The following is a 27,834-nucleotide window of genomic DNA, read 5'->3' as shown; positions in this document are numbered from 1 at the left end:
ATCAGATTAGTAAGACACATAATTAAGTTTGTCCTTTAATTATAATAAATTGTTCATGCTGTCAAAGTTTATCTATTCAATTCTTAAATGTATTAATATTTGGAGCATTTCCAGAAAAACAAGAGAGTAAACATTTTCAGTTCTCTATCATCATTATCAATAATATATATTGATGTGGTATATAATGTGCACAACAAGAGTTTCAGATACAGTTTTCCGGAAATGCCATCATTGCTGTATATATATATTGATTTATTAGATATGGAAAACGTACCAGAGATTTTATTGTTCACAATTGTCTGACAATCTCATGATCATCATTATCAATAATTTGTTTATTTGACATTATGTGCTACAGTTCTCCACTAATCTCATTACGGATGTATCATCGTTCCTACTGTTTTGATCTGTTTGTCCCATAAATTATTGATATTGATGGCATGAGCTGTTTAACCTTGACATGATATAGTTTTCCATTGCCAATGCATGTCTTATCCTGAAGTGGTATAGTATTAGGCTGGCTTATATTTCTAAGTATATATCAACCCCTTGCATATTTTTGGTTTGATATATAATTTAAAACTATAAAATATACTGTTCTAAATCAGTATCATCATATTGATAATGGAAATGTTGTATTCTTTTATCACAAGTTAGTTCCCAAATCCTGACCATTACATCTCTAGATCTCACCTTCATGAGAAATGATGTCACCTATACATATATATATGTATATTGGCATATAAATACATTGTTAAACATGCAAGTTAAAATAAACTTTATTGATGATAGTTGTATATTTTTAAGTATTGATTGTCATATCTTTGACATGCATTGGGGTATAAAATTACATCTGGTATTATAGCATTTCCGTGGCCAGTGGCGTGCATATATATAAGCAGCGTTAATTTTTTGATCACCTTTGATGACCTTACATTGTACAAGACTGATTTCCTAGCTATATACGTAATACTTTTGAATGTCCCAGAAATTACAGGACCGAAAAATGATATTTTTCACTTCTTTATCTAGCCTAGGTCTATTAATTAAATTAAGACCCCTTTTTTGGTCCCATCTGTAGGGGGCATATCATCAATTAACCCCAAAGAAGTACATGTAAACTTTATTTATTTTACAACAATTGCAAAACAAGTTATATCAACCTATATTAATCACCCTTGTTGGCCTGCTTCGAAGCGTGCGTGGGGTCTTAACTGTGGAAACTGGAGTACCCCGCGGGCAGGTGATCATGAACATGACCCCTGACCTTTTCACGTTGAATCGGGGAATTGTACCCTGGCAGCTAGTTGAAAGGCAAGTGTGTTACCACTGTGCCACGTACCCCACCCCCAAAAGATTGCTCAGAAAAAAAACTTACTGTATAAATACTGTTGATATTGATAATATTTTTTTTTCACATTTACCAGTTATCTTCATAAGGTTTAAAGGTGTACACATTCACGTGTATACACTCATGAGATTTTGAATTTATTTCAACAGGTAAATGCTGTTCGTGAAGTTGTCCCAGGGAAAAGTAACAACGAAATCATACTTGTTCTGCAGTATTATGATTACAACGTAGAAAAAGCCATACAAGCCTATCTCGAAGGTAATGGTACTATATAGCTAAATATATAGCTAGATTATAGATGTATGCATGTTTGTATGACAGCAATTTGAACTAAGATATGCAGTTAGACAAATGATCATTTATAATTACCATGGATCAATATGTCAAGCAATTTTTGTTGCTAATATGTTGCTAACTGTATATGTTGAAGTTTACAACTGGATCTGCCTTCATGTAAATAGGAATGATGTCAGAAGAAAAATCAAATTATATGAATTACATGCATGTATGTCAGCTATTTAGAGGGTAATGGATGGTGCACATTTTCTATGTACTAGAAACACAAAATAACTGAAATGAAAGGCTTTTAGATGAATTGAAATTATAAAAGCTTTCTCATGTTGGCACCTGCAAAAAAAAAATCGGTTGATTTGAAGTATTTTGCCATTCCTGTAAGGACTTAAATATAACTGGGTTGAAGTACTGTGTCTGAATAATCAATTTCTAGACTCACTGTCTGGTATATATATATATATCACTCTTGGAAAGGCTATATATATATATTTACATACATTACAATGTACTTGTCAGCACAAAGCATCAAGCCATATTATATATAGCGTACAGCTTTACAATGATTGAGTATATATATATGTACTCTTCATTCAATAAATTATTCAAGGTGTTTTCAATTCATTACTATGCAATATAAAAAGTGTTTGATTTGTCAAAAAAAAAACATGAAAAATGTCAGCAAGGTAGTAAGTTTTAAACTTAAAATTGGAAATAGATTAAAGAATTTATACCGTAATTTGACACCTTAGGTATTTTAGATATCGTAATTACACCACTTACTGTATAGCCTCTACAGAATATCTCTTATTCTATAGTTGTAACGTTGTTATAATTCTCTGTGTCGCTCTGTTTCAAAAAGGATCTCATGCATGCAGCTTAATGATATAAAAGGGATACATGTATATGGGGTCTCAGCTTTATGATATTCTAAGTGATAGGAGATGTATAAAATAAAATATTTTATAACATAATGCTTTTGAATTTCCTTAACTATAAGCATAAGCTATATTTTGAACTATTGCACAGCTAAAATGACTATTGCATAGTCACGGGCAAACTATTGAACACCTGTACATGTGACGTTTCGGAATTTGGTCCTACCCTTTCAAGCGTCTATATAAGTCACTCAGATGTCAACACTGTCAGGCAACTTATAGGCCTACAGGAAGGTTGGGATTTCAGTGATTCTAAGTGTGTTTTAGTGATTATACAGGGATAGGAAAGGCCAAGTCTAGATCTAGGTATGGGCCATTTACCACTGTTTTACAAATTCTTATGAGCCTTTTTCTCTTTGTCTGTGTTAGACTTAAAGTTTATGTTAGACTTTCAAATATCTATGGGCCTTAAAGAATTTGTATGCCCCTATGGCCCATGGCCCCTGTCCTTTCCAACCCCTGTTATGTAATAAAACAGGTACACATGTATATCATGGGTGTCTGTGCAATAGTCAAGAATACTTGACCCTCATGATCAGTACTGCATGGTAATCGACCGATCATTTACCAGTACCTCGTGTCAACAATTCTGGACTATTTCACAGACACCCATGATATATTTGTATAATAAGTAATAAGATAATCTGTTATAGGAAAAGATACTATTAGATGTTAAAGATAAGAAAGGGATTTGCATATAGAGATAATTGATTGTTATACAGTATTATATATTACTACCTTTCTGATGACAGGCTGTATGAATTTATCATTTCTGTATTTCATAGATGGTGCTAAATCAGCTTTGACGGAGTGGCATTTCTCTGGCCCCAAGGTAATTACATTCAATTCATAAGTACCATAAATATTCGCATATAGCGTGCAGGTTTTTACATTAAAATGCGACAGGTCTAGTCAGCTTGCAAATTGGAGCCGTCCCATCTACGATGTTTGTACAAACAAAATGATTAATCATTCCCTCAATTACCTTGTGATTTGCAGACTATTATATAAGATCATTTGTGGTATCTGTACACGATATATAGAAAACTAATTAGGCCCAAAACATAGAGACCTGATATTTGGCCAGTATTATGTCGGAATAAAGAGTTAAAAATTCATTTTAATGAATAAAACTAGCCTGCTGTATATATTTGAGTAAAGTGATTATCAGCTGAGTATCTGCATAAATGAACTACTGTAGATCATCTTTGAAGTCACAGTAGAAGCAAGTAAGGCCTATTGGGCCTTTTGTTATCCTTTATAACGGATTCATGGCCCTTTGAACCTACAGTACATGTGATATATATTTTGCAGGGCCTGTAGGTGACATGTATTACTTCAGTAATACCTTTTCTATTATTTACCTATAAGCTACACTACAATGTATTACATGTATTGTTTATTATTATTTCTTTTCCTATTTAAGTAATTGGATAATTGTATGTGATCTTAACAATTCTGGTTATGGCCATAGATAATTACACATTGCCTTTCTTAGGTTGCCAGTAAAAAGAAGAAAAACAAGAAGAAATCTGGGAAAACTACAAATGGGGATGACATGTCACCGACCCAGAATGGCAATGTTTCAGATCATACGGCAGAAGCTTTATCCAATGGGGTTCTTGAAAATGGTACGAACAGAACTACTTAAGAAATACTTTTTCATATCATTGCCAAATCCTTGGAATCTGCATGGAAGAGATTGATCACATACAATGTTTACCGTATTGGATTATGTTGTGTCCCAGTGTGAAAATATGACTATTACATGTCATATATTACATGCCATATTGATATTGCGTCATATATTCTCTGCAATTAGAGTCTCTCCCATGTCTGATAGATTTTTCTGTCTCTCCCACCCGATTTTATTCCTGCTCATTATATATGACAAGTTCATTTATAATATAATAATTGTACATTTTGTGTCTGTTGTGTAATGTAATTATCAACTTCTATTCTGTGACAAGGGGCCACGGTGGCCGAGTGGTTAAGGTGTCCCGACACTTTATCACTAGCCCTCCACCTCTGGGTTGCGAGTTTGAAACCTACGTGGGGCAGTTGCCAGGTACTGACCGTAGGCCGGTGGTTTCTCTCCGGGTATTCCGGCTTTCCTCCACCTCCAAAACCTGGCACATCCTTAAATGACCCTGGCTGTTAATAGGGCGTTAAACAAAAACAAACCAAACCAAACCAACCATCTGTGACAAGATCTTCAATTTTGTATTCGTTGAAAAAGTTGAATGAATACTTTTTGTTGTACCATTTTGACATTCAGTAGAAATAATCAGCAGGTGTTCGACTTTTCAGGCACATGTGCAATCAAGTTAGGGATAGAAGCAGAAACAACGGGAGGAGGTGGTGATCGTATTAGCTCTCCAGATCTCCCTGCACCAGCTAGTATAGTTAATGGAGTAGTATCTTCAACGGTTCCATCACACGAGGCAGAGACAACAGAAGTCACGCCCAAGTCACATGACCAAGGAGCAGACTCGTCACAAAGTGCTCCCTCTTTACCACAGCGACAAGCTCATCAGAATCATCACAGGCAGCGCCTACATTCAGGTTGGTTGTCACTAACTTATGGTAGGTTTGTACGCCTTCCCACATCCCACATGGCCCATATATCATATCTGTAAAGTGGTCAGAAGATAAATATTGTTACTGATCTTGTTCATCTGTCTGTCAACTTTGACAAATTTGGCTGAGAAGTTTTGCGGAGATGGCCATTCACTCATGGATAATGCCAAAATGCTGATATTTTTCGCTATGCAGTCAAATTTGGGAAAAAGATCTTCTCCAAATTAAATTCAAACATGATTTCTACTTGTAACATTGTCTGTTTTGTTCCATTTTCCTTGGAGCGACACATGTATGGGCATACATATATATATATATATATATATATATATACTGTTAACATACATATTTAAGCACTTTAGCACTGGAAGCTGTGTACATATTTTATTAGAAGTCTTATTTCAGCACTTTAGCACTTGAAGCCGTGTGCTAAATTCTGATTGGGCGAACTACATTCTTTTTTTGGTTTCTTCATTATAGGATCTCATTCAAGTTCAAACAGACAAAGGTCAGCTAGTGAGAGAAGTACGTCATCAAATCAGTCATCCGATGCCAGACCAGTCAAGCGTAAAGTTCATGGAGGTATGACAGACTAAAGAAAGTAATAAGGGCCCCGCATCGAAGATGCAGATGCCCTATAGTGATCTGGGTGTCCGTCTGTCAGTTTGTCTTTTTTTTCTTTTGCACAATATCGATAGCATCCGTGGTCCATTCGTCGTCAGTCCATATGGAAACAATCCTTGTTATTTCTTGAAAAGTACTACAGGGATATTTCTCAAACTTCACATATAAATGTATATATGTTTCCCTTGTTAGAATTTCACGATGATTTTCCATGCACCTATTTCTGTTTGATAAAGTTTTGGGCTGATTGCAAATTTTTAATTTCTTTACTGGTTAACATTTTGTTATGACATTATGACCCAAATTACAGCTGGTCAGAATCAAACAAGGTGTCAGGTGACCAAATCTGTGGTTCTTTTGGTCTAAATATAAAATTTTTAAAACATTTTACTCTTCAAATTGTATGTTGACAGAACATCCAGAATGACGATAATGTAGTTTCATCAGTGGCCCAATCAGTGTCAGTGTTTTACTTTTATTAATCATATCAGCTAGTCTGCAGTCTGTCAGTCATCCGTCCTTCTGTTAGTATGTCTCACCTTAGGTGTTTTCAGGGTTTGTTTTCATCACAAACACTATAAAAATTGAAATGAAATAATTTGGTATCAGGCTTTACTTAAAATGTTACCAATTAACCAGATAATCATTTTATCATCACCTTTTTGACAAGAGTTATGGCCCTTTGAACTACCAGTTCTTGTAGTGGACATTCATTGCCTCAGCTTTTGGTTTTCCTTTAAACATTTATGCTATAAACAGCCAAACTTTCTTCAGATGAGAATTCATGCTATGAACTTTATTCATAATGAAGTAAAGTGAAATCCCTTAGTTGGGTCAGCCATATTTATTTTAAAATCCTATAAAAAAATTCAGCTGTATAACAAAATATAACATAACATAACATAACATTTACTCAATTTTAATGTGCATAACATATTTACTAGAAGTTTGCATAATTAATCAACTTTCATAGCAAACTTATTTGACCTATATCCATTATGCAGTCTCCACCAGAAATGCAAATGGTTTGAATTTTGAAAATAACGATTATGTAACCAAGTTATGGATTAAAATTACAGGTATGGAGAAGTCGATGAAGGACTTACACAGACAAACAGTGTCACTTGAGCGACTGAGGTTGGTGATGAATGAAGAGGTAGACAAGAACTTTAAAAGGATCAAGGCAGTGTTTGAGGAAGTCAGGACATGGTAGGCTTAACCATATGATCGGAAAAATCTTTGTCTTAACAGAATAGAATCCAATCATCGTTTATTTTACAACAATTGTGATATAGATTATTGTTGCTTGCACTAGCAACTTGTTGGCCGGGATGGAAGTATGTAAGGGGTTTGTCAGTGGGAGGAGAGAGAGTCGATTTTCTTAATTACCATATCACGTCCGATCAGGGAACTGAATCATGGTTTTGGTTGTCTTAATATGGAAGGGCAAGTGCGATACTGCTTCATCAACCAAACTTCCAGTCTCAACTAAAGTTTAACTGTCAGTTCTATTATAAGATTACATTTCTGCAACAATCTTCTACTTATATAACTAAAAATTCAATCAAAATCTAATAAGTTTTGCTCAATCTTCTACTTATATAACTAAAAATTCAATCAAAATCTAATAAGTTTTGCTACTCCAGTCAAAAAGTCTACAATACCCTGCAACAACAAATTAAATAATTTTTCTCAATGGTTGGGATTCCTGTCTACTTTTGATTGGGAATACATGAGCAAGGTTCCAGTATATTTGATGTAAGATAAATAAGTTAGTGCTATTTCAGTAAAATATCTACTGGTACCCTATGGGAGGACTTCAGGTTTGTCTAACAGGCCTAGGACCATAAAAAAAAAATACCATCAGCTACATTTTCTCTACTCTAACCATGATAGAGGATTAAACGGCGAGAAACTCCTGCCCTATTTTGGTTGGTGTCTTAGCAAATAATTAGTCAGAAACCTTCTGCTAGGTGTTGTACATTTTTTCCAGCACTCAGCATGCATACATAGAAATTTTTCCTGGAGTCCTCTAGGATGTGTATCATACTCCAGTAGCCCTATAACTACACTTGTTTTATTTTCTTCAGTCTCAATAAGAGGGAGGCCGACCTACTGGTGGAGATGGAAGGAGTAAAGGCTGTAGCTAGTGAGTAGTAAATCATTTAATCTTTTTCCTAGATATGTTAAGATCAGCTTTTCTCTTACCCTAGACAGAGATATCCGCAGTTTTACCGGAGTGAGATTTTCTGATCACACCCTATAGGAAAAGACAAGCTACACGTTCTTTGCACGTTCACATCAATTTATGACGTCACGGCAACAATATAATGACATCACGGCAGCAATACAATGTCGTCATGTCGACAATCCAATAACGTAACGTCAACATTGTCTTGCATGGATGTCACAACAATATTAGATACATAAGAGGGTAAACAGGGTAAGAGAAAAATAATCATTCACCCCCATGGAAGTGAGACAGGGGAATCTCAACCCTCGAGGGAAGGTAATTAAGCTTCTGATCTGACACTCTTCAAGCCAAGTGTTTGGCAACTTAAGAATCCCCTCCGGTTGAGATTCCCCTGTCTCGCCCCCAAGGGGGTGAAATGTTCTATTAATCTCAGTCACTGGTTCACCTCGAACGAGATTTGTTTGAAATATTAGCCACTTATGGAGATGAATTTATATCTCAAATATGTACTGATAACTAATTCTTTTTCTAGTACATTGCATAACAATTTATATGAAATACATATGTTTTGATTTCCAATTTTAGTGAATTCTATGAATCAAGAAGATATTTAGATGTAGCATAATTCTAACCTAGCCGTCATCAGATGGTGAGGTGTTCAAATTATCTAGACTGCCTTCACATCTTTCTGTTAGATGTCTGTAAACAGTCCTGGTTGTCAGTATTTCTTGGGAACTACCAGAAGGACATTTAAAAAAATAAAATCTGGTACATGTATGGTTTCCCCTTAGTCCATAACAGAAAACAAAACATCTAACAGCTCAGGTGGCCATTTTGAATTTTCTATTATTTTCCATGAATATACATGTATATATTTACGAGACATAGAATATGTGCAATTATCACTTGTATTTGTGCATGTGGTGTAAAAAGAAACAGCCTCTTAAATACTTGATGTCCTCTATCTTGTTTTCACTCCCTTTATACCAGAAAAATAAGGGATGAAGGCTCAGACTGAAACTTAAGTTTTCCTATCCATCTGTGCAACTGTTATAATTTTAATAGTACAAGGCATGAAATATTGATCTCCTTCAACAGTGCATATATCACTGACATTGTAAATGTTAAATAATATTTGTTTTATTCATCAATCTCTCCATCAATATATTGGTAAAAAAAGTGTTATTCTTAATTTCAATGACTTTCCAGGGAATTAACCTCCAAGAAACCAACACATAGATGTTTTACAGGAAGAGTTATGTCCCTTAATATAAGCTTGTTTTCATAAATATTATCATGTGTGTCAAAAACTTTGTTGATTATAGTGGAACAAAAATGAATGGCATAGTGGAACAAAAATGAAGGCTGTTTATTTTGCTGACTGATTGAAGTCGTTTTCACAAATATGAATTTGAGCTGTTTTATTTTCATGTATCATATTTCATTTCTTGTAGATAATACGTTTGCATCTCGTCAAAAAACAGCAGCCGACTTGAAAGTTATGGTGGATAGATCCGAAACAATGAGTGACGAGGAGCTAGCCAAACTTCGCACAGATATTAAAGTATATTTCTTTGATAGGCTCTCGTGTATTTAGAATGTTGTTAGCAAGATAGGACTTTCTTATATTTGACATGTATTTTCCTTGTGACATTACCTTTCCATTGGTATTACATTTCAGACCTGCTGACCTTTACGTTGACCTTTGACCTACTTAGAGTGGGCTTTCATATTTGACATGGTTGTTCCTTCTAACAAGAACTTTTCATTCTACTAGTTCAGACCTGCTGAAGTTGATTGTGACCTTTGAAGTGCTGTTAAAAAGCTAGTTATGATTTTCAATCCAATCACTGATTGATGTTGTCTTCTGACAACTCTTATTTTTTAATGTTAGTCTATAGTTATATGTATTTCTGTTTTTTTATTTGATTATTGTTCACAAATTGAAAAAAAAAAAGACTTATAATGTTTAGTAGACGTCTGAACATTTAAGTTCCATGAAGAAAATGTGTTTTGGTGGAGAGGGGAATTTAAGAACTATTTTGATTTTTAATTATTATTATTTTCAATTTTATTATGTCTAATGAAGTAGTAGCCAATGTTGTTTATGAAACATCTGAATTTAATATTGATTAATATCATACATTACATCAGATTCAAAGTTGACTTTCACTTCTGTAATAATTTTTAGTACACTGTGATATATGTTTTGTTTCTTGTAGCATTTCATTGGTGACAGGAAAATTGATGAAGAACTCAGTCGGACGACTCGCTTTCTGTATGACTCAGATTTTCTAAAACTGGTAGGTTCCTATTTTTATTGTTTTTACTATCCAGTGATATCATCTGTATAAAATAGTACAATTGATAATAAGAAATATCCCAAATCATAATATTTCAATTTCTACTCAAGTTGGACTCAATGAAACTACCAAAATTAATCTGTTTCATTTGCTCATGAATTTGACCAGATTAACACTGATCAGTGCGTATGGATACATGGTTAAAATCCTTCCGCGGAACGATTTCACTTTTTCTACACTGTGTTTATAAACATGGAATAATTATCAAAATTATCAAATTTATAATGTATTCTTGTATTTTATGAAAGACCAGATATGCTAAATACTTCTATTTTTACAATGTAATACTGTTTTTAATCCTAAAATTGTGGACTATTTAGCTCGACCGACTAGACATGCAAAATCCGGAACTCCTCGGGCTTTTCCTCATGTGGACTTGCACAAGCTTCGGGACATTAATATCTAGACCGACTTTTTTATTCGAAAAAAAAAAACAATTGAAATATAAGGATTGAATCTTGATTTGGTCGATTTCATGGGGTCATGAATTGAGTTGCTCTTGAGACAAATTCAACATGAACTGCTTCGCAGTTCATTAAATTTGTCTCAAGAGCAACTCAATTCATGACCCCATGAAATAGACCAAATCAAGATTCAATCCTTAAGTGAAATGCTGTCTTGCCATATGTCATGGATGTTGGGTTTTGAGCCTTATGAAAGCAGATCGTAGCTGGGGAAAGCAGAAATTAGTTTGCTTAAACAAAGAATCTCTGAAGCATCTGTTCTGATTATGCTACATTCATATAATTTTAAGTTGAGAAAGGTATTAATTGATTAAAAAAAAAAATCTTTCAATGTCTTGATCCTGGAGTCGTTATACAAATTTAATGTTTTTCATTTTCTCTTCTGCAGGAAGTTGGGCGTTTTGGTGAAGGTAAGTTGTGGAATGCATGATAAAACAGTGCTTCATCAAATGATTCTTCTGAATCTTGACCTGAAGTTTGAAGTTAAAATAAATTTAGAAATGAAATCAACACCATGTAAATGTATATTTCAAATACACGTGTATGATTTAAAGTTACCTCCCTTTAACTGGGATCACATTAAAGATACATACAGCCATAGCAAAACAAGCCCAAAAAAGTTAAGTCCACAAAATGGTAAAATGCGAAAAAATCACAATTTTTTTCTGCATTATCTTGCCATAACATCACTTCTAGACCTCTAATGAATGTATAAACCAACTTAGAAGTACAAGCTTTCCAAAAACTTACTCCAAAAACTTTAAAGTTTTGGGGTGGTATGCCTGACGCCGACGCGGACGCTGGGGTGACAGCATTTCCTCTCGGTTACTCGTAACCGGTGAGCTAAAAATGAATGCATAGTGTGATTGCTGCCGCCGGTGAGCTTTCGCAATAATTGATTGCACTTGTTTGTTTTTTTTTGTAGTGGTTCCAGTGAAGACAGTGTACACCTCACACCCCTCATATGTGGTTGTCCAGACACCTCCTCCAGAGCCCCCACGTGTGGAAACCCCCAGGTTGGAGCCTGTAGATTCACATCCAGCTCAGGGTAGGTGTTAAGCAGTACATTATGTGTAGTTATTTGTTATAACTAAAATTCTTAATTTTTTCTCAAATATAAATGTATTTAATGCTGTGGTTGGAATATTGGTGTAAGGTAGATTACTCGTTAGATAACTTTTCACTGTCATTCTTTTGTAGTATCAAAGCATGTTAGTCATGAAGATATGCTCACTTCTGAAGGTGCACATGATATGGCTGAGTTACAAAAGAGATTGAAAGGATCATTAAAATTACAGGTAAGAAATACAGGTACAGATGCTGATTAGATTTGATTGGAATTGTTGTAGAAATGCTTACCAACCTTAAAGTGTACCCTGAACGAAAAATTATATTTAAATATGTTATTGGTATTGATTAATAAAGAAGAATGCAGAAAACCGCATCAAAATCGGCCGACCCATTACCGAGTAATTGCGATTTTTCTCGAAAACACACCTGAAGCCCAAAGCCGAATACCTCGATTTGGTGACCTCTGACCTGTGACGTCACAGGTTGAACACGATCGGAGCCGCCATATTGGAAATATATAGAAACAAACGTGAACACGTGCCTGTAATTAATGCGAATAAGACAACAAAAATGAAAGTTCTGAATAAACTCTCTGAGTTATATTTGTGAATTAGTTAATAACAAGTGCTACCGAAACCAGGGACATATAATTTTCTTTTTAAACGGGCCATATATAACATGTAGCATCTCACTAATTTTCTCTCATAACGAGCCATATACAACATGTAACATCTTACTAATTTTCTATTATAACAGGCCAAATACAACGTGTATCATCTTATTTATTTTCTATTATAACAGGTCGTATATAACATGTATATTTAAATAATTTTTGTTTTTATTAGTTTAACGGGTCGTTGTAACATGTATGGCATGTGAATAACGGGCCGTTTATAACGACTTACATCATATAGCCTTTATTATGAGGGCATGACCGGTTTGTTACATACAAATGTACCAGTATTGATTTCAGTTATAATACTTCTAGTAATACAAGTTTAAAATGCAATTCATACAAGATGTGAAATAAATGCTAATCATTTTGAATTTTTTATTAGCCAAAACAGCAATGATACCATTATTTTTGATTTTTGGGTAATTGTCCGCAATTGATAAAACGTGTCCATGAAAGATCAGTAACTCCCAGACAAGATTCATAGAGTACTTTTTCAACATCATGGGTATATATATATGAATGAGGTAACTTAGGTTAATTATTCTATAGACAAACCTTTGAGATACGAATTTTTTCGTTTGTAAGGAAAATGAAACTCACTGAATCCAAAAATAATGTGTTTGATTTCAACAACTTGAAAATGTATTCCCTATAGTATAAACGCAATTCTTAATAAAATTCAAGCTCAATTTACGTACAACCTGTAAAAGCATGTCTTCGGAACTTTTTTGAAGTGCACAGAAACCAAACGCGTGAACTCACAAGCAATTATCGGCGTGTGCCGATTAGAACACCAGAAATCACAGACACCTGTGGTGCAGTGACAGGTGTGACGAGCTTGTGGACCGTAATTTCACACCTGGTAATTGTTTAGCGGTATACTAACCCATTCAAACTTGAGAATTCGTAATTCTCCGAACATGTTTATACATCTTTTAAAAGTCTCTTTTTAAATGAAGATTTTACTTGCGACACGAATGGAAAGCAAAATCACAAGGATCTCGATCACTTCATAATAATGACACAATTAAAAAAATAATAGCAAAAAATACATAAAATTTGAAAAAAAATCATACACGAAAATCATTGCGAGTTTATAAGTTTTAGTATTAATTATGATTAGTCACGATGAAATAAATTGTATGTTTTTTATCATAAAAAACGGAGCTAAAATGATGGTTTTAATAAGTACCTATGCTTTATACCTGTACAGAAAGTATCAATTATATTATAATTGTTGCGAATCACTTCTATATAATTTCACTGACAACGATCGTATATAAATTATATCTTTCTCGAGCATTTAATCGTCCTTAATCCCTGAGACCATGGCATGTAAAATAAGGGATAAAATCTGTATATGTAGAAGTTTGTTGTAGACTTCAACACTGGTATTCATACGGGAGAGAGATTTAGTCTATTGTAGATCATGATGATTATAATATATTACTTTCTAAATTAAGTGTCCTTCATGACTAGAAGCGGGTTTTGTATAGAATATAACGCATGAATTTACTGTACGTGTGTTCGTCTTTTCTCACAAACCAGAGTATCCAGAACTGTTGTATTGTTGGTATGTTTATTTGAATATTAATTTGCGAATGAAATGGCATATTATTTTATTTAAAAATGTTGATGCTGTGTTCCTTTCTTTGAGTAATGAGTAAGAAATGGTAAACACATAACTAATATACATTTATTGGTGATTGACCGATTATTACACCAGTCTGTGTTAACCAAGTGGTCATTTTCAGAGTCAATTTCACTATTTTTTTTTTTTTTTTAAACTCAAACTTATATTGTTGGATTCCGACTTATATATATTCGCCAAATTCAACAACATCAAATCTCATGTCCAGATCGTATTCAGACATGTTTGTGTTGCTACTGTTCACACTGTCCTCTATGCTTACTGACCACCATAACAGTCACTCCGTTCAACCTGTGACGTCATAGACTGAAGAGTTCCAAATCAGTGTGACTGACCGATACGCTGATTAGCAGTCGACCGACAGGTGGAAATCGCGTACTTCGATGTGCGATATCTCGGCACTCGGCCAACCGATTTTGATGCGGTTTGCGACATTCTTCTTTGGTGGTTACAAAGAGTAACATATTTGATTATCGTTTTTCGTTCAGGGTACACTTTAAGACGAGAATAGTTGTGATGGTGCTTTTGTTATATGCCCGTCAACAACGATTGCTACAAATATTTGATGGCACAATAGTTCAAGTGAGTTCGAGTTTTTAGCAGAGTTATTCCCCTTTTATTGCCAAATATGGGCATTGTGTAGAAAATGCAAGAAATTTTCCTTTTTTTTAATTTAATTTCTCTTAGATCTTGCACATAACTACTTGAAGCAATTATGTTTAGCATATATTAAGGGTTTTTAGCTCGTGTTTCGTCTATTGGCATAAAAACATTGTATATTTGCTAAGGTAAAGCTCATTCATTACCAATTCTTTGTTAGCACTTTCTTATCTTTGTTTATCAACAGATTTATATGAAACTTGCTACAAATATTCTATACCACAATAACTCGAACGAGTTTGTGTTACGGAATTTCCTGATTATTTTTACGAAAGTTATGCCCCTTTTATTGCAAAATATGGGCATTGCAAAGAAAGCAAGAAGTTTTCTATTTCTTATTGAATTCCTCAAAGATTTTGTTCAGTACAACAAGAAGCAAACATGTTCAACAAACAGGGGTTTTTATACTCCCATCAACGACGCTACATTTTTCTGTGGTAGATTTTCTAATGACGGGCGTATAATGGTCCCGATTGCGGAGCTCTTGTTCTATCATAAGTAAGTTACTGTAGAAGCCATGACATCCATGTGTCTAGTACGGTATCTGTTGATAATTCAAGGCATTCCGAAAATAGTTTGAAACCGATCAAAAGATGGGCAGTCGAAATTTTAGGTTAGGAAGGGTTGAGATGCTGCAAACAGATTTTCAGAACTGAATTAAAGTTTGAGTTGTTTCTCATGTTTAGGGCTTAGAGAGTACCAAGACAAATGAGAGCTCCAGGTCAGCTACAGCTCCTGTGGGTAACAATTCCTCCCAGTCTGGCGAAACATCCTCAACCCGTGGTGCATGTAAGTAATTATACTTTATTGGGTCTCTAGGTATATATACGGTATGAATGATATCTGCACAATCTGATGACGTCTGTATGGAAATTAAGATCCAATTATCAACTTTTTAGGTGCTATGAAACAGCAACCTTAAGCGGTCATCGCCAAATTTCGCTAGAATAAATTCATTCGGAACTCTGGTATATGTTGATTTTCCTAAAGTCATTAAATTTCACAATATCTTTTAAATCAAAACAATTTATTATGAGGACTTGAAATTAAGGAATCTTTGTTCTCCATTTTCTCTATTGATTTTGAACTTTTGCTCCAAAAATAAGCAGCCTTCTGGTCACATGATTTTAACTTCGGAAAATATAGTTTGTATAGATAACTATTTCCAGATCTGTAGTCTCATTAGCAATTCCCTAGTTATTGATTAAAACAGACGAAAGGTGGAATGAGACAAAATTTATGAAAGTTTTGCAACACACACATTTCTTTGCCCTTTTTCTTTTATTTCCATATAGTTGAAATTTTCAAATATTAATAGCAAGAAAGAAAATACATACTTTGTTATTTTTGAGAGGAATTTTGTAAATTGGTATTATGCAGATGACCAACGCAGGAATCGTCGGTCTCGGCCTCGTCGTGATGGACAAAGAGGTGGTTACAGCGGTGAAGGAGGCTCCCGAGGGGGTTACTATAATGAGGGAGGCTCCAGAGGGGGCTATAACGGAGAAGGAGGTCGTCGACCAAATGAATATTACAACAGTAATAGGGGTCAAAAAGGAGGAGACAACACGGTCACTATAGGTCGTCAGTTGTATTCAGGGGGGCGTGGCAGCAGAGGTAGTCCTAGAGGTCGTGGTTCAGGGAGGCCTAGGAGTCCGCGTAAAGATGGCCCAGCGGGGCCTAGGAACTCCCCTGGGAGTCAAAGAGATGGCAACCAGAGAAACAGCAGTCAACAAGAATCTAGTAGTACCAGATCACCTACGCAAAGCAAACCGGAGTCCTCTGTGGTATAGTGTGACAGGGAGAGAGTACCTTAGTATTAATTCAGACACTGGGATAAGATAACCAGTGTTCTGTTAAGTGAATCACATGACATAAAAGATAAGGTTATATACAACTCTTACTGAAAATTGTTTGTTTCTTTGACTTCAAGAATGAATATGTTTCATATATGTAAAAGGAAAAGCCCATTTTCATTTCCTTAAAAAAAAAAATATTGGATGTTTTTATAAAATAACTGAACTGATACTAATTATTCCAAAACTTGGATATTAATCACATGAATTTTTAATAAAATAATTAATGTATTTTTTTCTTTTTTTCGTGAAAACTGAATGAATGTTTCTGAAACATTCCACTAATTTTTTTAAAAAATGTTCCATAGCCCATTAATGGAAAGTTTAACTGGATGAGATGTGTATCTAATTTTGAATGAATATTTTTCATTATTTTCATTTGGGTCGAAGCTTTATCAGCATGACCTTTCACGATTGTCATTAGATTCGGAGCAATTTTGGCCTCACCCTGTCATTTTTCATGGTGTGTTCTGTGTAGGGATTATAAGTTGATACAAGTACTTAATACGGATGTCGATTTATTATGTGATTGTTATATATTATATATTTTATTTCTCGATAAAAATAAAAATATATATTTTTGCTGAAAGTCATTAAAAGTTTTTTTTGTGATTTAAGGAGATGGTATTATCTGTTAACTGTTTGATGAACATTTTTTGTCAATTCATCATCCATATTTTCATCACTTTAAATGGATAATTTTTGTTTGTTGTTCATCTTCGTTTATGTATTAATTACTTACTAAGATTTTGTGCACAATGATATGGTTGCAATGTAGAAGAGAGTCACAAATGTTTTATTTTTTTGTTTGTTTATTAGTTTGGTTTCTTTGATGCTAATTTAGTTGAATATACTTTACGAAAATACTGAACCTGTGGATGCTAGAATTTAAATGATCACACTAACTGATAATCTGACCAAGGCTAATTATGGCTTGATACTTAAGAGTTATTTGAGTACCACATTTTCAAAAGATTATATTGCTTATTTTTCAAAAGATTTTGCCATTGTCTTTTAGGAGTCTCTTAGGAAGGACACTTTTTGCTGTCCATGTAATGTCTGTCACCTTTTTCTCTGACCCTTGTAGGTGACTGTGACTTAACTTCTGTATCGTCCATGGCAGGGTCCATTACTTTTATCCAAGGGTAGATCACCTGTGATATAGTCCATTACTATTATCCAGGGGTAACAGGTTGAAATGTCTGTTGTTATGAAAATTGCCATAGAATACTCATAGTTCCAGTGTAAGAAGGCTTATATGCAAGGTGACCAATAGCAATTGTGAATTGCCTGCTGTTTCAACATTTAGAATATCTTTGAAATATAATCTGACTTTTAGTTTCTCAAAAAAATCTGTAAATGTTGAGGTTTTATAATGTTTTGAAGAATGTTTTTCAAAATCGATATAGTATCATTTCATTTGTTTATGAGAAATCAAAGCAGATATATGTATTTCACCTTTAAAATCCATCTCTCTTAATTCTACAATAGTATGTACTATGAATGAGAAAAAAATGTATCCGGTTAAATTAAAGTAATTATTTGTGTTGAAGACTTCAAATTACTGTTTTTCGAAGTCTCTAATATTGATGTTTACTTGGAAAATAAGACATAAATATTACTGTAGTTATTCTTTAACAAAATAATCCAGCCATATTAAGCACTTTTCCTTACTATTAGACCTAGCGTTTGAAAGTACAGTCAAACCGGTCGTATGTGACTGGACAGGGAGGTAATAAAAATGTCGCATGTGACAGGTGGTCTCTTAATCCAGGATCAGATTACAAATATAGTAAATAGCATTGGAAGGGAAAATTAAGGTCACATATGAGAGGTAGTCGCTTAATTCAAGTGGTCACTAATTAAAAGGCAGGTTTGACAAAGTCTTCTTATATATTTAGAGAGTAGCCTCCCTTGCACCGTTGTTATGTTTAGTTTCACTTAGTTTAATTTATATACGGGTTAAATTGTTCTAAGTCTCTCCCATTGAGTTTTATTTTATGAAGTTAGTGCATCTGCCCTCCAATTTTCAGTGTTATAATGTTAAAGATGACCTGTTAAAATTTAGTTTTTATTTCTTTACCATGTTCTGATAATGCATTGTTGCAGTAACGTACACTGCATGGGTGACCTATTAAAAGTAAATTTTTATTTCTTAACCATGTTCTGATAATGCATTGTTGCAGTAACGTACACTGCATGGGTGACCTATTAAAAGTAAATTTTTATTTCTTAACCATGTTCTGATAATGCATTATTGCAGTTACATACAGTGCATAACCTACCTCCTAGTTTTCTATCTGCAAAACACGGTTATATTGGTGCAATCTGCTGTTCAAAACTTTTGAAATTAGTTTATTATTGTTACGGTCCATGCAGTTAACTGAAATTATACAAACCTACATAATCTTATATACACAAGAGAGTTGTCAGAAAACATTGGTTAAAGAAATGGTTTGTATCACTACAAGACAATAACGTTTCTGTCTACTACAAAATATGAGTGTGAAGGTGTATATTCAAATATAATCAAATATTTTATAGCAATCTAATTTTTTAAGAGGAGAAACTTACTTGTATGAAAAATGTAAAATTTTCACCTATTGCAAGAAAATTCCAGGAAAATGAAACCAGACAAACATTACATGACAAAATCACTAATATCTTACTTTTAAAATGTAAAAAAAAAGAAAAAAATCAGACTGATGATAAGGGAAACTTCAGGCTTCAGATTAACTTGTAAAAAAGGGAGAGCTTTGTGTATGTAATGAGAAAATTCACCACTGTTCAACTTGTAAGAAAAATTTCAGACATGTAGCATGTGATATGTGGGGCAGTACATGGGCACCTGCCAATTGAACATGATATTATGAGGAGCCATGTCCTGTTATAACAATCAGTTGTATAATTATGTTTTTTCCTGCTAACTTACCTTAATTGTGTCCTTGTTTGTTACGTTACGTTTTTGATTGGCTTATAATTATAAGAGCTACGTAATGATTCCTGAAGGAAATTTTTCGAAGTCAGTGTGAAATGTTTGTTGTATACAAGATATAGTAAATTATAAATAAAATTTGAAGTCTTTGTTTGCATGTTATGGCGCAATAACAAAAACAATCTGATGTAAAGTAACTGCAAAGTCACCTTACATTCATGGTAGAGAGGGCATTTCTTTATTTTTTGTGAGATAGCACTGTATGGAATGAACAATAATACAAATCGATTGTTACATTAGGAGATAATTTGAAAAATATGTTTTTAAAATATCAATATTAACATGATTGTTTCAATTAGTGGATGATGTTACATGGAAAACACTATATATGCACTGTACATGTATATAAGGTGGAATGGATTTAAATTTGCATCTCTTTTTCATAATTATATTGTTGTTTTGCAGATAATATATATATACTTACATATACATATATACATACTTTTAATATAACTACATTATTGAGAAAAACTACAACTACTTAATACACTCTTCACTGCCATGAGCAACACATGTTCTAGTATTAAAGAATTTAAAATTATAGGAAAGAAGTATTTTTTTTGTTTTTTTTGTTGTAACTCTTGGAAAAATCATTTATTTATTACAACAAAGAAATAATTTTATTTTTTCATTTCACATGAATTTTGGAGAATAGTTTTGTCAAAATTTGAAGTTTATTGACAGGCAAGTACTTAAGTTGTAATTGTTGTAATGGTGAAACAAAACAATTCTTGAGGAAAAAGTGATTGTAATCCAAATTTATCAATTGATAGTGCTTTGAGATACTTTATACAATATTAATATTTCTAAAAACTATTACTAATTTGTTCATATTTTTAAGTTTTTCTGTGAGAGACCTTCATTACATTATTTATTAACCCTATAATCAAAGATTATTTCAAGACTCAATAAATACGAGAAAACTGTAAGCGTAAGTGATAAGTTTCCTCATTGCTGAATCTTAATTTTGGGGTGTTTTTTACGTTGGACTTAGCATTATCATTGTTTGAAATATTGTAACATTGTTAAACAACTGCATTATAGGAGTTCACAGTTTATATATCTAGGACCTTATTATGGTACAATACCTGACAGTTATATTTAAAACCTGACAGTTATATTTTACATCTTAAATCAGTACATGTGTCTGAAGTTGGATAATTTGCTTTGCTCTTTACTGCGTTAGTTGAGGGTTAATATTGATTTGTACATTATATGTGACTTAAACTGCTGTTTGATGAAAAACAAAAAAAATATTTGACTTATAGTCTATAGATGATAAAAAATTTCATTTGCGTCCTATTATGCTATTTTTCAAATATCAAGCTCAGAGAATCTAGTCAAGGGGTATGTAAATTGGTGTTTTTTTTTTAACTTGAATCCAGTTAGATAGTGCTATATGAACATACAGCTTTTTTACTAGGGTTCAAATGAAATGAAGTTAAAAAGATGTTGCTGTTTTAAATGATATACTATAATAGTGCTTATATTATCTGGTAATGTTTCAGTTTTAAGACAGTACCAGTGATTTTTGGGACTTGGGATATTTGTGTTCTAGGCTCATGCTTTTCCTGTAGAAATCATTCACGTTTTGGGTTCCCACTGTTAATATCTTAGATTAATGTAGTATATTGTGATTCATAATAGAACTAGATATAGTGTTCTAGACTTTCTTAAAAAAAAAAACCTACAAACATTCGTTTTTGGAATGTTGTTGAATTAATTAAAGCAGATTTTAAACCATGCAGGACTGTATACAGTGATATTTTATAACGAGTTAAATTGTGGCATTTTTTTCATTTCTGGATTTGATGTAGAGATTGATACCACTGAAGGCTGATCTTTTTGTCACTTTAAAAAAAAATTCACTTGCCCAAAGGAAATATCTAAATCAGCTTTGAAATTCACATTAAATTCATAAATTGCAGATTGGGTGAATGGTACAGGCCCATTAGGCCTCTTGGTGTAAATTCAGAATTAGAATGTACTACTTACATTAATTATCTACATGTATATATGTATGTGTTCCTAAGTATACATTTTAATTTTCAAGTAACTTGACAATCATTTTACCAGGAACAGATTAAGCATTCACCCTTCGTCCCATAGAATGAAGGGATGAACGACACCTATTTCACACACATGAATAAATCTGTTTAGCTCCAACATTGGAAGTTTTATCTTGGACTTATTACTGAAAATTTGTTTTCCTCTTCACACATATGTACCGAAATATGTTTCAGTTATTGTTATTGAATGCAAACCTCAATATTGACAAATATTACCAGTGAAATGGTAGAAAAAATTGTATCAAATAAATTATTAGACGGAATGTTGAAAATGATAAGCAGTCCATTAAAAGTTTGAGCATTCAATGATAAATTGTCTGATAGTAAAAAGTTGATTGGAGGCTTTACAAAAAGGAAGATAGAATTTTTGTAAGAAGTAGCTGTGATATAGGTATAGGCAATGCGTAAATGTAAGAGTGTGGACACAAATTAATCACTGCATTGGAAGAACACATTCTCTTCTATAGATATATCGTATTCCTCTTGTTTTCACTTGTGTCTATAACAGAATTACTTTTTTTTTTAAATGATGCTTAGGATAAAAATTGTAATTAATTGAAAAATAGAAACTTAGTTTACTTGTAAAGAGACAGGTTGAAGTGTAAAGTATTTTGAAATATACATTTTGTTGCCAAGCTGAATAACGGGGATATTTGAGCTTATATATATAAGGGCTGTTCCATTAAAAGATCTACATGACCCCAGGACTCCAGAATGAATCGCTTCTGTCCATAGCTAGTTGGGTTTCCTACCTCTTACTTGTTTTACTTGTAAAAGAAATTATCCAATGAAATTCTATAGATAAAAGAAATTATCCAATGAAATTCTATAGATAAAAGAAATTATCCAATGAAATTCTATAGAAAAAAAAGAAATTATTCAATGAAATTCTATAGATAAAAGAAATTATCCAATGAAATTCTATAGATAAAAGAAATTATCCAATTAAATTCTATAGATAAAAGAAATTATCCAATGAAATTCTATAGTAGGTACCCCTAGCAACAACAAGAGTCCTAGGATGGAGTAGATATTTTACTTGAATAACCCTAAATATTTCAACAACAGTTTATTGTGAATAAAATGGTAGTAAGCCATTGTCTATTAATAAGCACATTGAGTTGTATTAAGTCTTTAGTTTATATTGTGTGACGTTTTCTATAAGATAAGTATGTTTAGGATATAGTTCATATTTACTATTAATGTATATGGATACGCGTGTTTATTGAATGGTAAGAATGAACGCTTGTTTAACCACAAATCTAGTCGACTGAATTTTTAATAAGTTGTTCCACAAATCAATTGTTACTGATTGTATTATGATGAAGATATTATTGCATGTAAATATTTCTATATATATTACCGACCACTTTTCCTCCGCCAATGATACCCCTAGTCCTCAAATATGTTTAAAATACGTTATATTGCTCAGTATATATGTAGCACAACTTGTTAATACCAATAAGAAACTACATCAGAACAATGTTTGGCAAATGAGAAAAAAATTAATAAGATTGACAACAGTTTGAAGCGTTAGAACCAGAAGGATATCATTTGTCCAAAGAGATTGTTTGATTATGAAGTTGTTATGTGGGAAAAATCCCTTGCATCCTGGTAGAGGTTTCAGATTCCTACTTTGTAGTGTCTTTCCCCTGTAACTTAAGTTTCCTGATGTAAATTATATATTTTATCTAGTTTCTTCTAAGTGAAATATTCGTTGATATATACAGTCAAACCTGTATTAAGCGGCCACCCAAAGGACCGACAGATATTGGCTGTTTAAGACAGGTGGCTGCGTAAACCAGGTTGGCCAGAAACGGCCTGTTACCCAATTCTCTTTTCAACAGTTTCTTGAATTTATCATATTATAATGCACTTATTGATATTGATAACAATATACCATGTACAGTGTATTTTAAAATGAAAACTAAAGATAAAAGTTTTGATGAATTTGATAAAAATAACTGGTCATGTGATTATCATGGATGTCAACTTCTGGACAAAATGGCTGCTTAATACAGGGCGTTGCAACGACTCGGGCCAGATTTCTGTGGCCGTTGGCCCCGTAAGACAGGTGGCCGCTTATTTAAGGTTCATTATATAGTGTTTTCCATCGGGCGGACCACAGCCTGGCCGCTTAATAGAGGTGGCCGCTTATTCAAGGTGGCCGTTAGAGCAGGTTTGACTGTATATAGTTTTGAAAGCAAATTTTGAGAAAAAAAAAAAAAAAAAAAAATTCAAAAGAAAACATTAGCCTCAAGGATCTGCATATCCTAAGTAAGTTTGATCATATGATGGCTAATTAATTTCCCTTTTTCATAAAATGTTCTATGCAAGACAGTCTGAGGTTGTATCGGGTCATTTTAGGCATACTGGATATTTGACAATGAGTGATTATTAGAATTGAGATTCTGAATGGAATTGTGTACTTAAATACCATGCATGCTATTATTATTGGTGTCACGGTTTTCGTTATTTGTTATTGCTTATATGTTATATTTAAATTTCTCCCATCATTTGATACACTTAACTTCATATGAGGACCAATATGTCATAGCTGCAGTGTATGTCTATAATATCATCCTTAATGATATGATTTAATTGAATTTGTGTTCGATTTGTTGTGTTATGATACAAGTGGTTCCTGGTTTTCTCATTATTGTATGTGTTGATATTTTCATGGAGGAAGGTGGTTTAAGATGTCTTTGTAACAATGAGGTGATTTCATTGGTTAGTAATTCTTACATATTTGAATTCGAGAGTCACCATGGAAATATGTTCTCGTGAAAATTTAGTGATATACAGTAATATGTACCTAGTTTCAGAAATCAGGTTGAAGATAAGAGGCCCCTGTGGAAAGATTTGTCACGAGCAGTCTTGTTTGTTTCATGAAGAATTATCAATGACAAAATTCTTTGGACGTTCCATTAGAATTGATTCAAAGAACATCTTGCCACCTCTTTCAGTTACGAGCTTACTAAGCTAAACTTTGATGTCCATATAATTTATACTCATAGACATTTCATCATATACTACATTTAGAATATTATATACATAAAGGGCGCCTATGCATTAAAGAGCTGTGATTTTCATTATAATAGCAACATAAAGCCGAGTTATGTTATGTATATATTTGTTCAAGGCTGTGTTTCCTTTGCATGAAAGCCAGGTCATTTTGGAAATAAAACAATGGCAAATACACCAGAACACACATGTAGATACACTACGTCACCACGGAGCTCCGACTCGTCCTACTACACTATAAAAGAGGAAGATTAGGCTACAGTTATTCTAATGTGTCTTGTCTTGGCTTATACTTTATTAGTTATAGTTTATTCTGAGGCTATATAGAACATTTTGGGGTATTTGTCATTGATCTCTTAGATTTACATATATATGCTGCTTCTCACAGATGTATAGAGATTACTTCCAAAGTCATGCAGCAAAAAGTGCTTTTTTAGATAGAAATAGAATATTATATTCAAATGATGAAACTGATGAAGCAAATCGATTCCAAAATCACTTACAACTCGTCACAAATTAATCCCTCACAATTCGTCATAAAATCACTCACGCACTACACGCCACAGAATCACTCGCTTACAACTCGTTAGAAAAGCACTCCATGTTGTGCACAAGTGTCACCACAAAATGCTAGAATGTAGAGCTTAAGAGTGGAATGATCTCTGTTCAGTCAAAGTCTGGAATGTATCATATAGTGGAATTAAATAGCGGGTTTTTAGTGGATTGTCTCCACACCACACCACACAACTGAATAAACTTGGTTAGAATCAGTTCGTGATAGCAGAATTTTGGAATACATTTAACATCTAATTTAAAAATCGGTGAAAACAGGATTTGCATTTTGTACCTGGCTTCTATGCAAAGAAAAGGGGATCCCATAACATTTGAAAGCACGCTTGTTTAGCCGTGCTTTCAAGCGTTGATGCTTCTTAGATTCCCATTAGACTGCCTCATCTTCAAATGTCACAACGATAAAGATAATAGCATTGCTAATATGATACAATACAAATCTTAACATTTACGAAACCAGTGCCAAGTCTGTAACCGAAACAAGTAAATGTTTAGAGATTGGTTAAGTGCTAATGCTACTTGTTTGTTTTTATGTTACTCTGGTGTAGCCTATTAGTATTATAGTCTGTATAATTCATCCAAATCTTTATGCTCTATCATTGCTTTGTCGTCTGAAAGCTTCTTAATTGAAGACAATATATATTGACACCCAAAAAATATGTTTATTTTTTTTTAAACGATAATTTTTTTGGAATTATCTATTGAACTTACTTTTTTTCTGGTTATTGCTTTGGAAATGGGAATTATGAAGAATGCTGCTAATATCATCATAATTTTTAGTTTGTTAAATTTTGTTATCTCAAACTATTTAAACTCATCGACCCTGCTTAACTCGAAATAAAAATTTAAGTTCCAGCAGTGAAATATAAAATATACTCAAAAACACCGGATAAGTTTTTCCCTATCCAGCTGACTTTGAGATAACAGGTTCGACAGTATTATTCATGAATACAAAAATGTCATTTGGTTCAACATTCAACAATAGATTGTCTGGACAATAGGTCTGAAAATCAATCATCATTGTCTCATTCATATTGTTTAAATTGGAAGATATTTCCCCAAGCCTGTTGTAGTAATATTGGGATGTTATCAACCGAACATATATTTTTGTGGTGTCTGGGTAAAGTTATCTTTATCAGTAATTATCAGTAGAGTAATTAATTTCTCAACATTAATCCTACTTTCACTTTCGGTACTTTATATTTAGTTAGGTCTTTGGGTTTTATGAAAATATTAGCAATATTTAAGGCAAAAAATATTGTCTTTTTATCATTTGATATACAAAACGTTAAGTGCTGAAGAATAAATGAGACGCTAGATTATCAGACTGAAAAGGCAAGTCAGATGTTGATCATTAATTTACGTACTTTGGTAATTTTGAAAAGAAATATGTTGCTGAATCTGAAAAAAAAATGCATGAATAAAAATCTCATGAATATGAAGCCATTTTGCGTATAGAAATGGTGTTTATTTTGGGGTTGATGTGTGTAGTTATGGTGTTGATATTGTTTCGTTATAACCCATATTTTCACGAGAAGGAGGTGAGTGTTAAGCAGGAAATGACACAATGTTACTGCAATTATTAGTACGTCAACAATCAGAAATTAAAAAATGTCATTTCATATTTTTGTGCATCATTGCAGTAGTCATTAAAACAAAGCCTACATATCATTTCTCTGTCTAATTGTTTTCCTTGACTTGAGAAAAAACCGCAAAACATTCAAAGTCAATCTGAGGATATTTTCCTAGCAGTTTCATAAATAGCCATGATTAATGCATGACTAAATGCTTAAGTCAGAAACAAATTTTCTACATAGACATGCGTTATGGGATACATAATACAAAAGTTGCAGTATTATTTGGTATCTTTTGATCAAGACTTGTTCAGTTATTTAAGAACAATTGCTTCATGCTGCCTTCACTAAGTCATATAAAGAGTCTATTCCTTCGTTGCGCGCTATCACAAATATCGACATACATGTACGACAGTCTCTCAAAACACACACCTCACGCATGCAGCTCGGTTCAAACAAGAGACCGTCTGTAAATGGCCATGACCTGTAAATGACCATGACCTTTAAATGGCCATGACCTGTAAATGGCCATGACCTGTAAATGACCATGACCTGTAAATGACCATGACCTGTAAATGGCCATGACCTGTAAATGACCATGACCTTTAAATGGCCATGACCTGTAAATGACCATGACCTGTAAATGGCCATGACCTGTAAATGACCATGACCTGTAAATGGCCATGACCTGTAAATGACCATGACGTGTAAATGACCATGACTTGTTAACATAGCGGTAAATAATACAAAACAAACCAAACTATTTTGCTTCCTGGACTTTTCGACCATGATATACTAGAGTGTGACGCCTATTTTAAAAGATGTCATTAACCAGAAGGCCATTTTCAAGAAGCTCAAAAGAATGCCAATGAATCTAGCTTAT

The 27,834-nt window shown here is 33.3% G+C and overlaps 1 protein-coding gene across 1 annotated transcript in view; it reads left to right on the top strand.

Annotated features, from left to right (window-relative positions):
• The window catches only part of LOC117318171 (spermatogenesis-associated serine-rich protein 2-like), a 52,569-nt gene extending 28,550 nt beyond the window's left edge, over window positions 1-24,019 (top strand). Inside the window, exons 3-16 of the mRNA XM_033873192.1 lie at window positions 1,501-1,609; window positions 3,366-3,412; window positions 4,079-4,211; window positions 4,891-5,145; window positions 5,641-5,742; window positions 6,864-6,993; window positions 7,875-7,933; window positions 9,433-9,542; window positions 10,201-10,281; window positions 11,194-11,215; window positions 11,731-11,853; window positions 12,006-12,103; window positions 15,550-15,652; window positions 16,244-24,019. Of these exons, the coding sequence (XP_033729083.1) occupies window positions 1,501-1,609; window positions 3,366-3,412; window positions 4,079-4,211; window positions 4,891-5,145; window positions 5,641-5,742; window positions 6,864-6,993; window positions 7,875-7,933; window positions 9,433-9,542; window positions 10,201-10,281; window positions 11,194-11,215; window positions 11,731-11,853; window positions 12,006-12,103; window positions 15,550-15,652; window positions 16,244-16,656 (1,785 nt within the window). The 3' untranslated portion in view covers window positions 16,657-24,019. The remainder of the gene's footprint in view (window positions 1-1,500; window positions 1,610-3,365; window positions 3,413-4,078; window positions 4,212-4,890; window positions 5,146-5,640; window positions 5,743-6,863; window positions 6,994-7,874; window positions 7,934-9,432; window positions 9,543-10,200; window positions 10,282-11,193; window positions 11,216-11,730; window positions 11,854-12,005; window positions 12,104-15,549; window positions 15,653-16,243) is intronic.
• Window positions 24,020-27,834: the final 3,815 nt, after the last annotated feature.

This window comes from Pecten maximus, chromosome 19 (assembly GCF_902652985.1).
Source record: "Pecten maximus chromosome 19, xPecMax1.1, whole genome shotgun sequence".
NCBI classification, from domain to species: Eukaryota; Metazoa; Mollusca; class Bivalvia; order Pectinida; family Pectinidae; genus Pecten; species Pecten maximus.
Note: the sequence above shows the minus strand (reverse complement) of the source record. Positions and strands in the feature narration are given on the sequence as shown.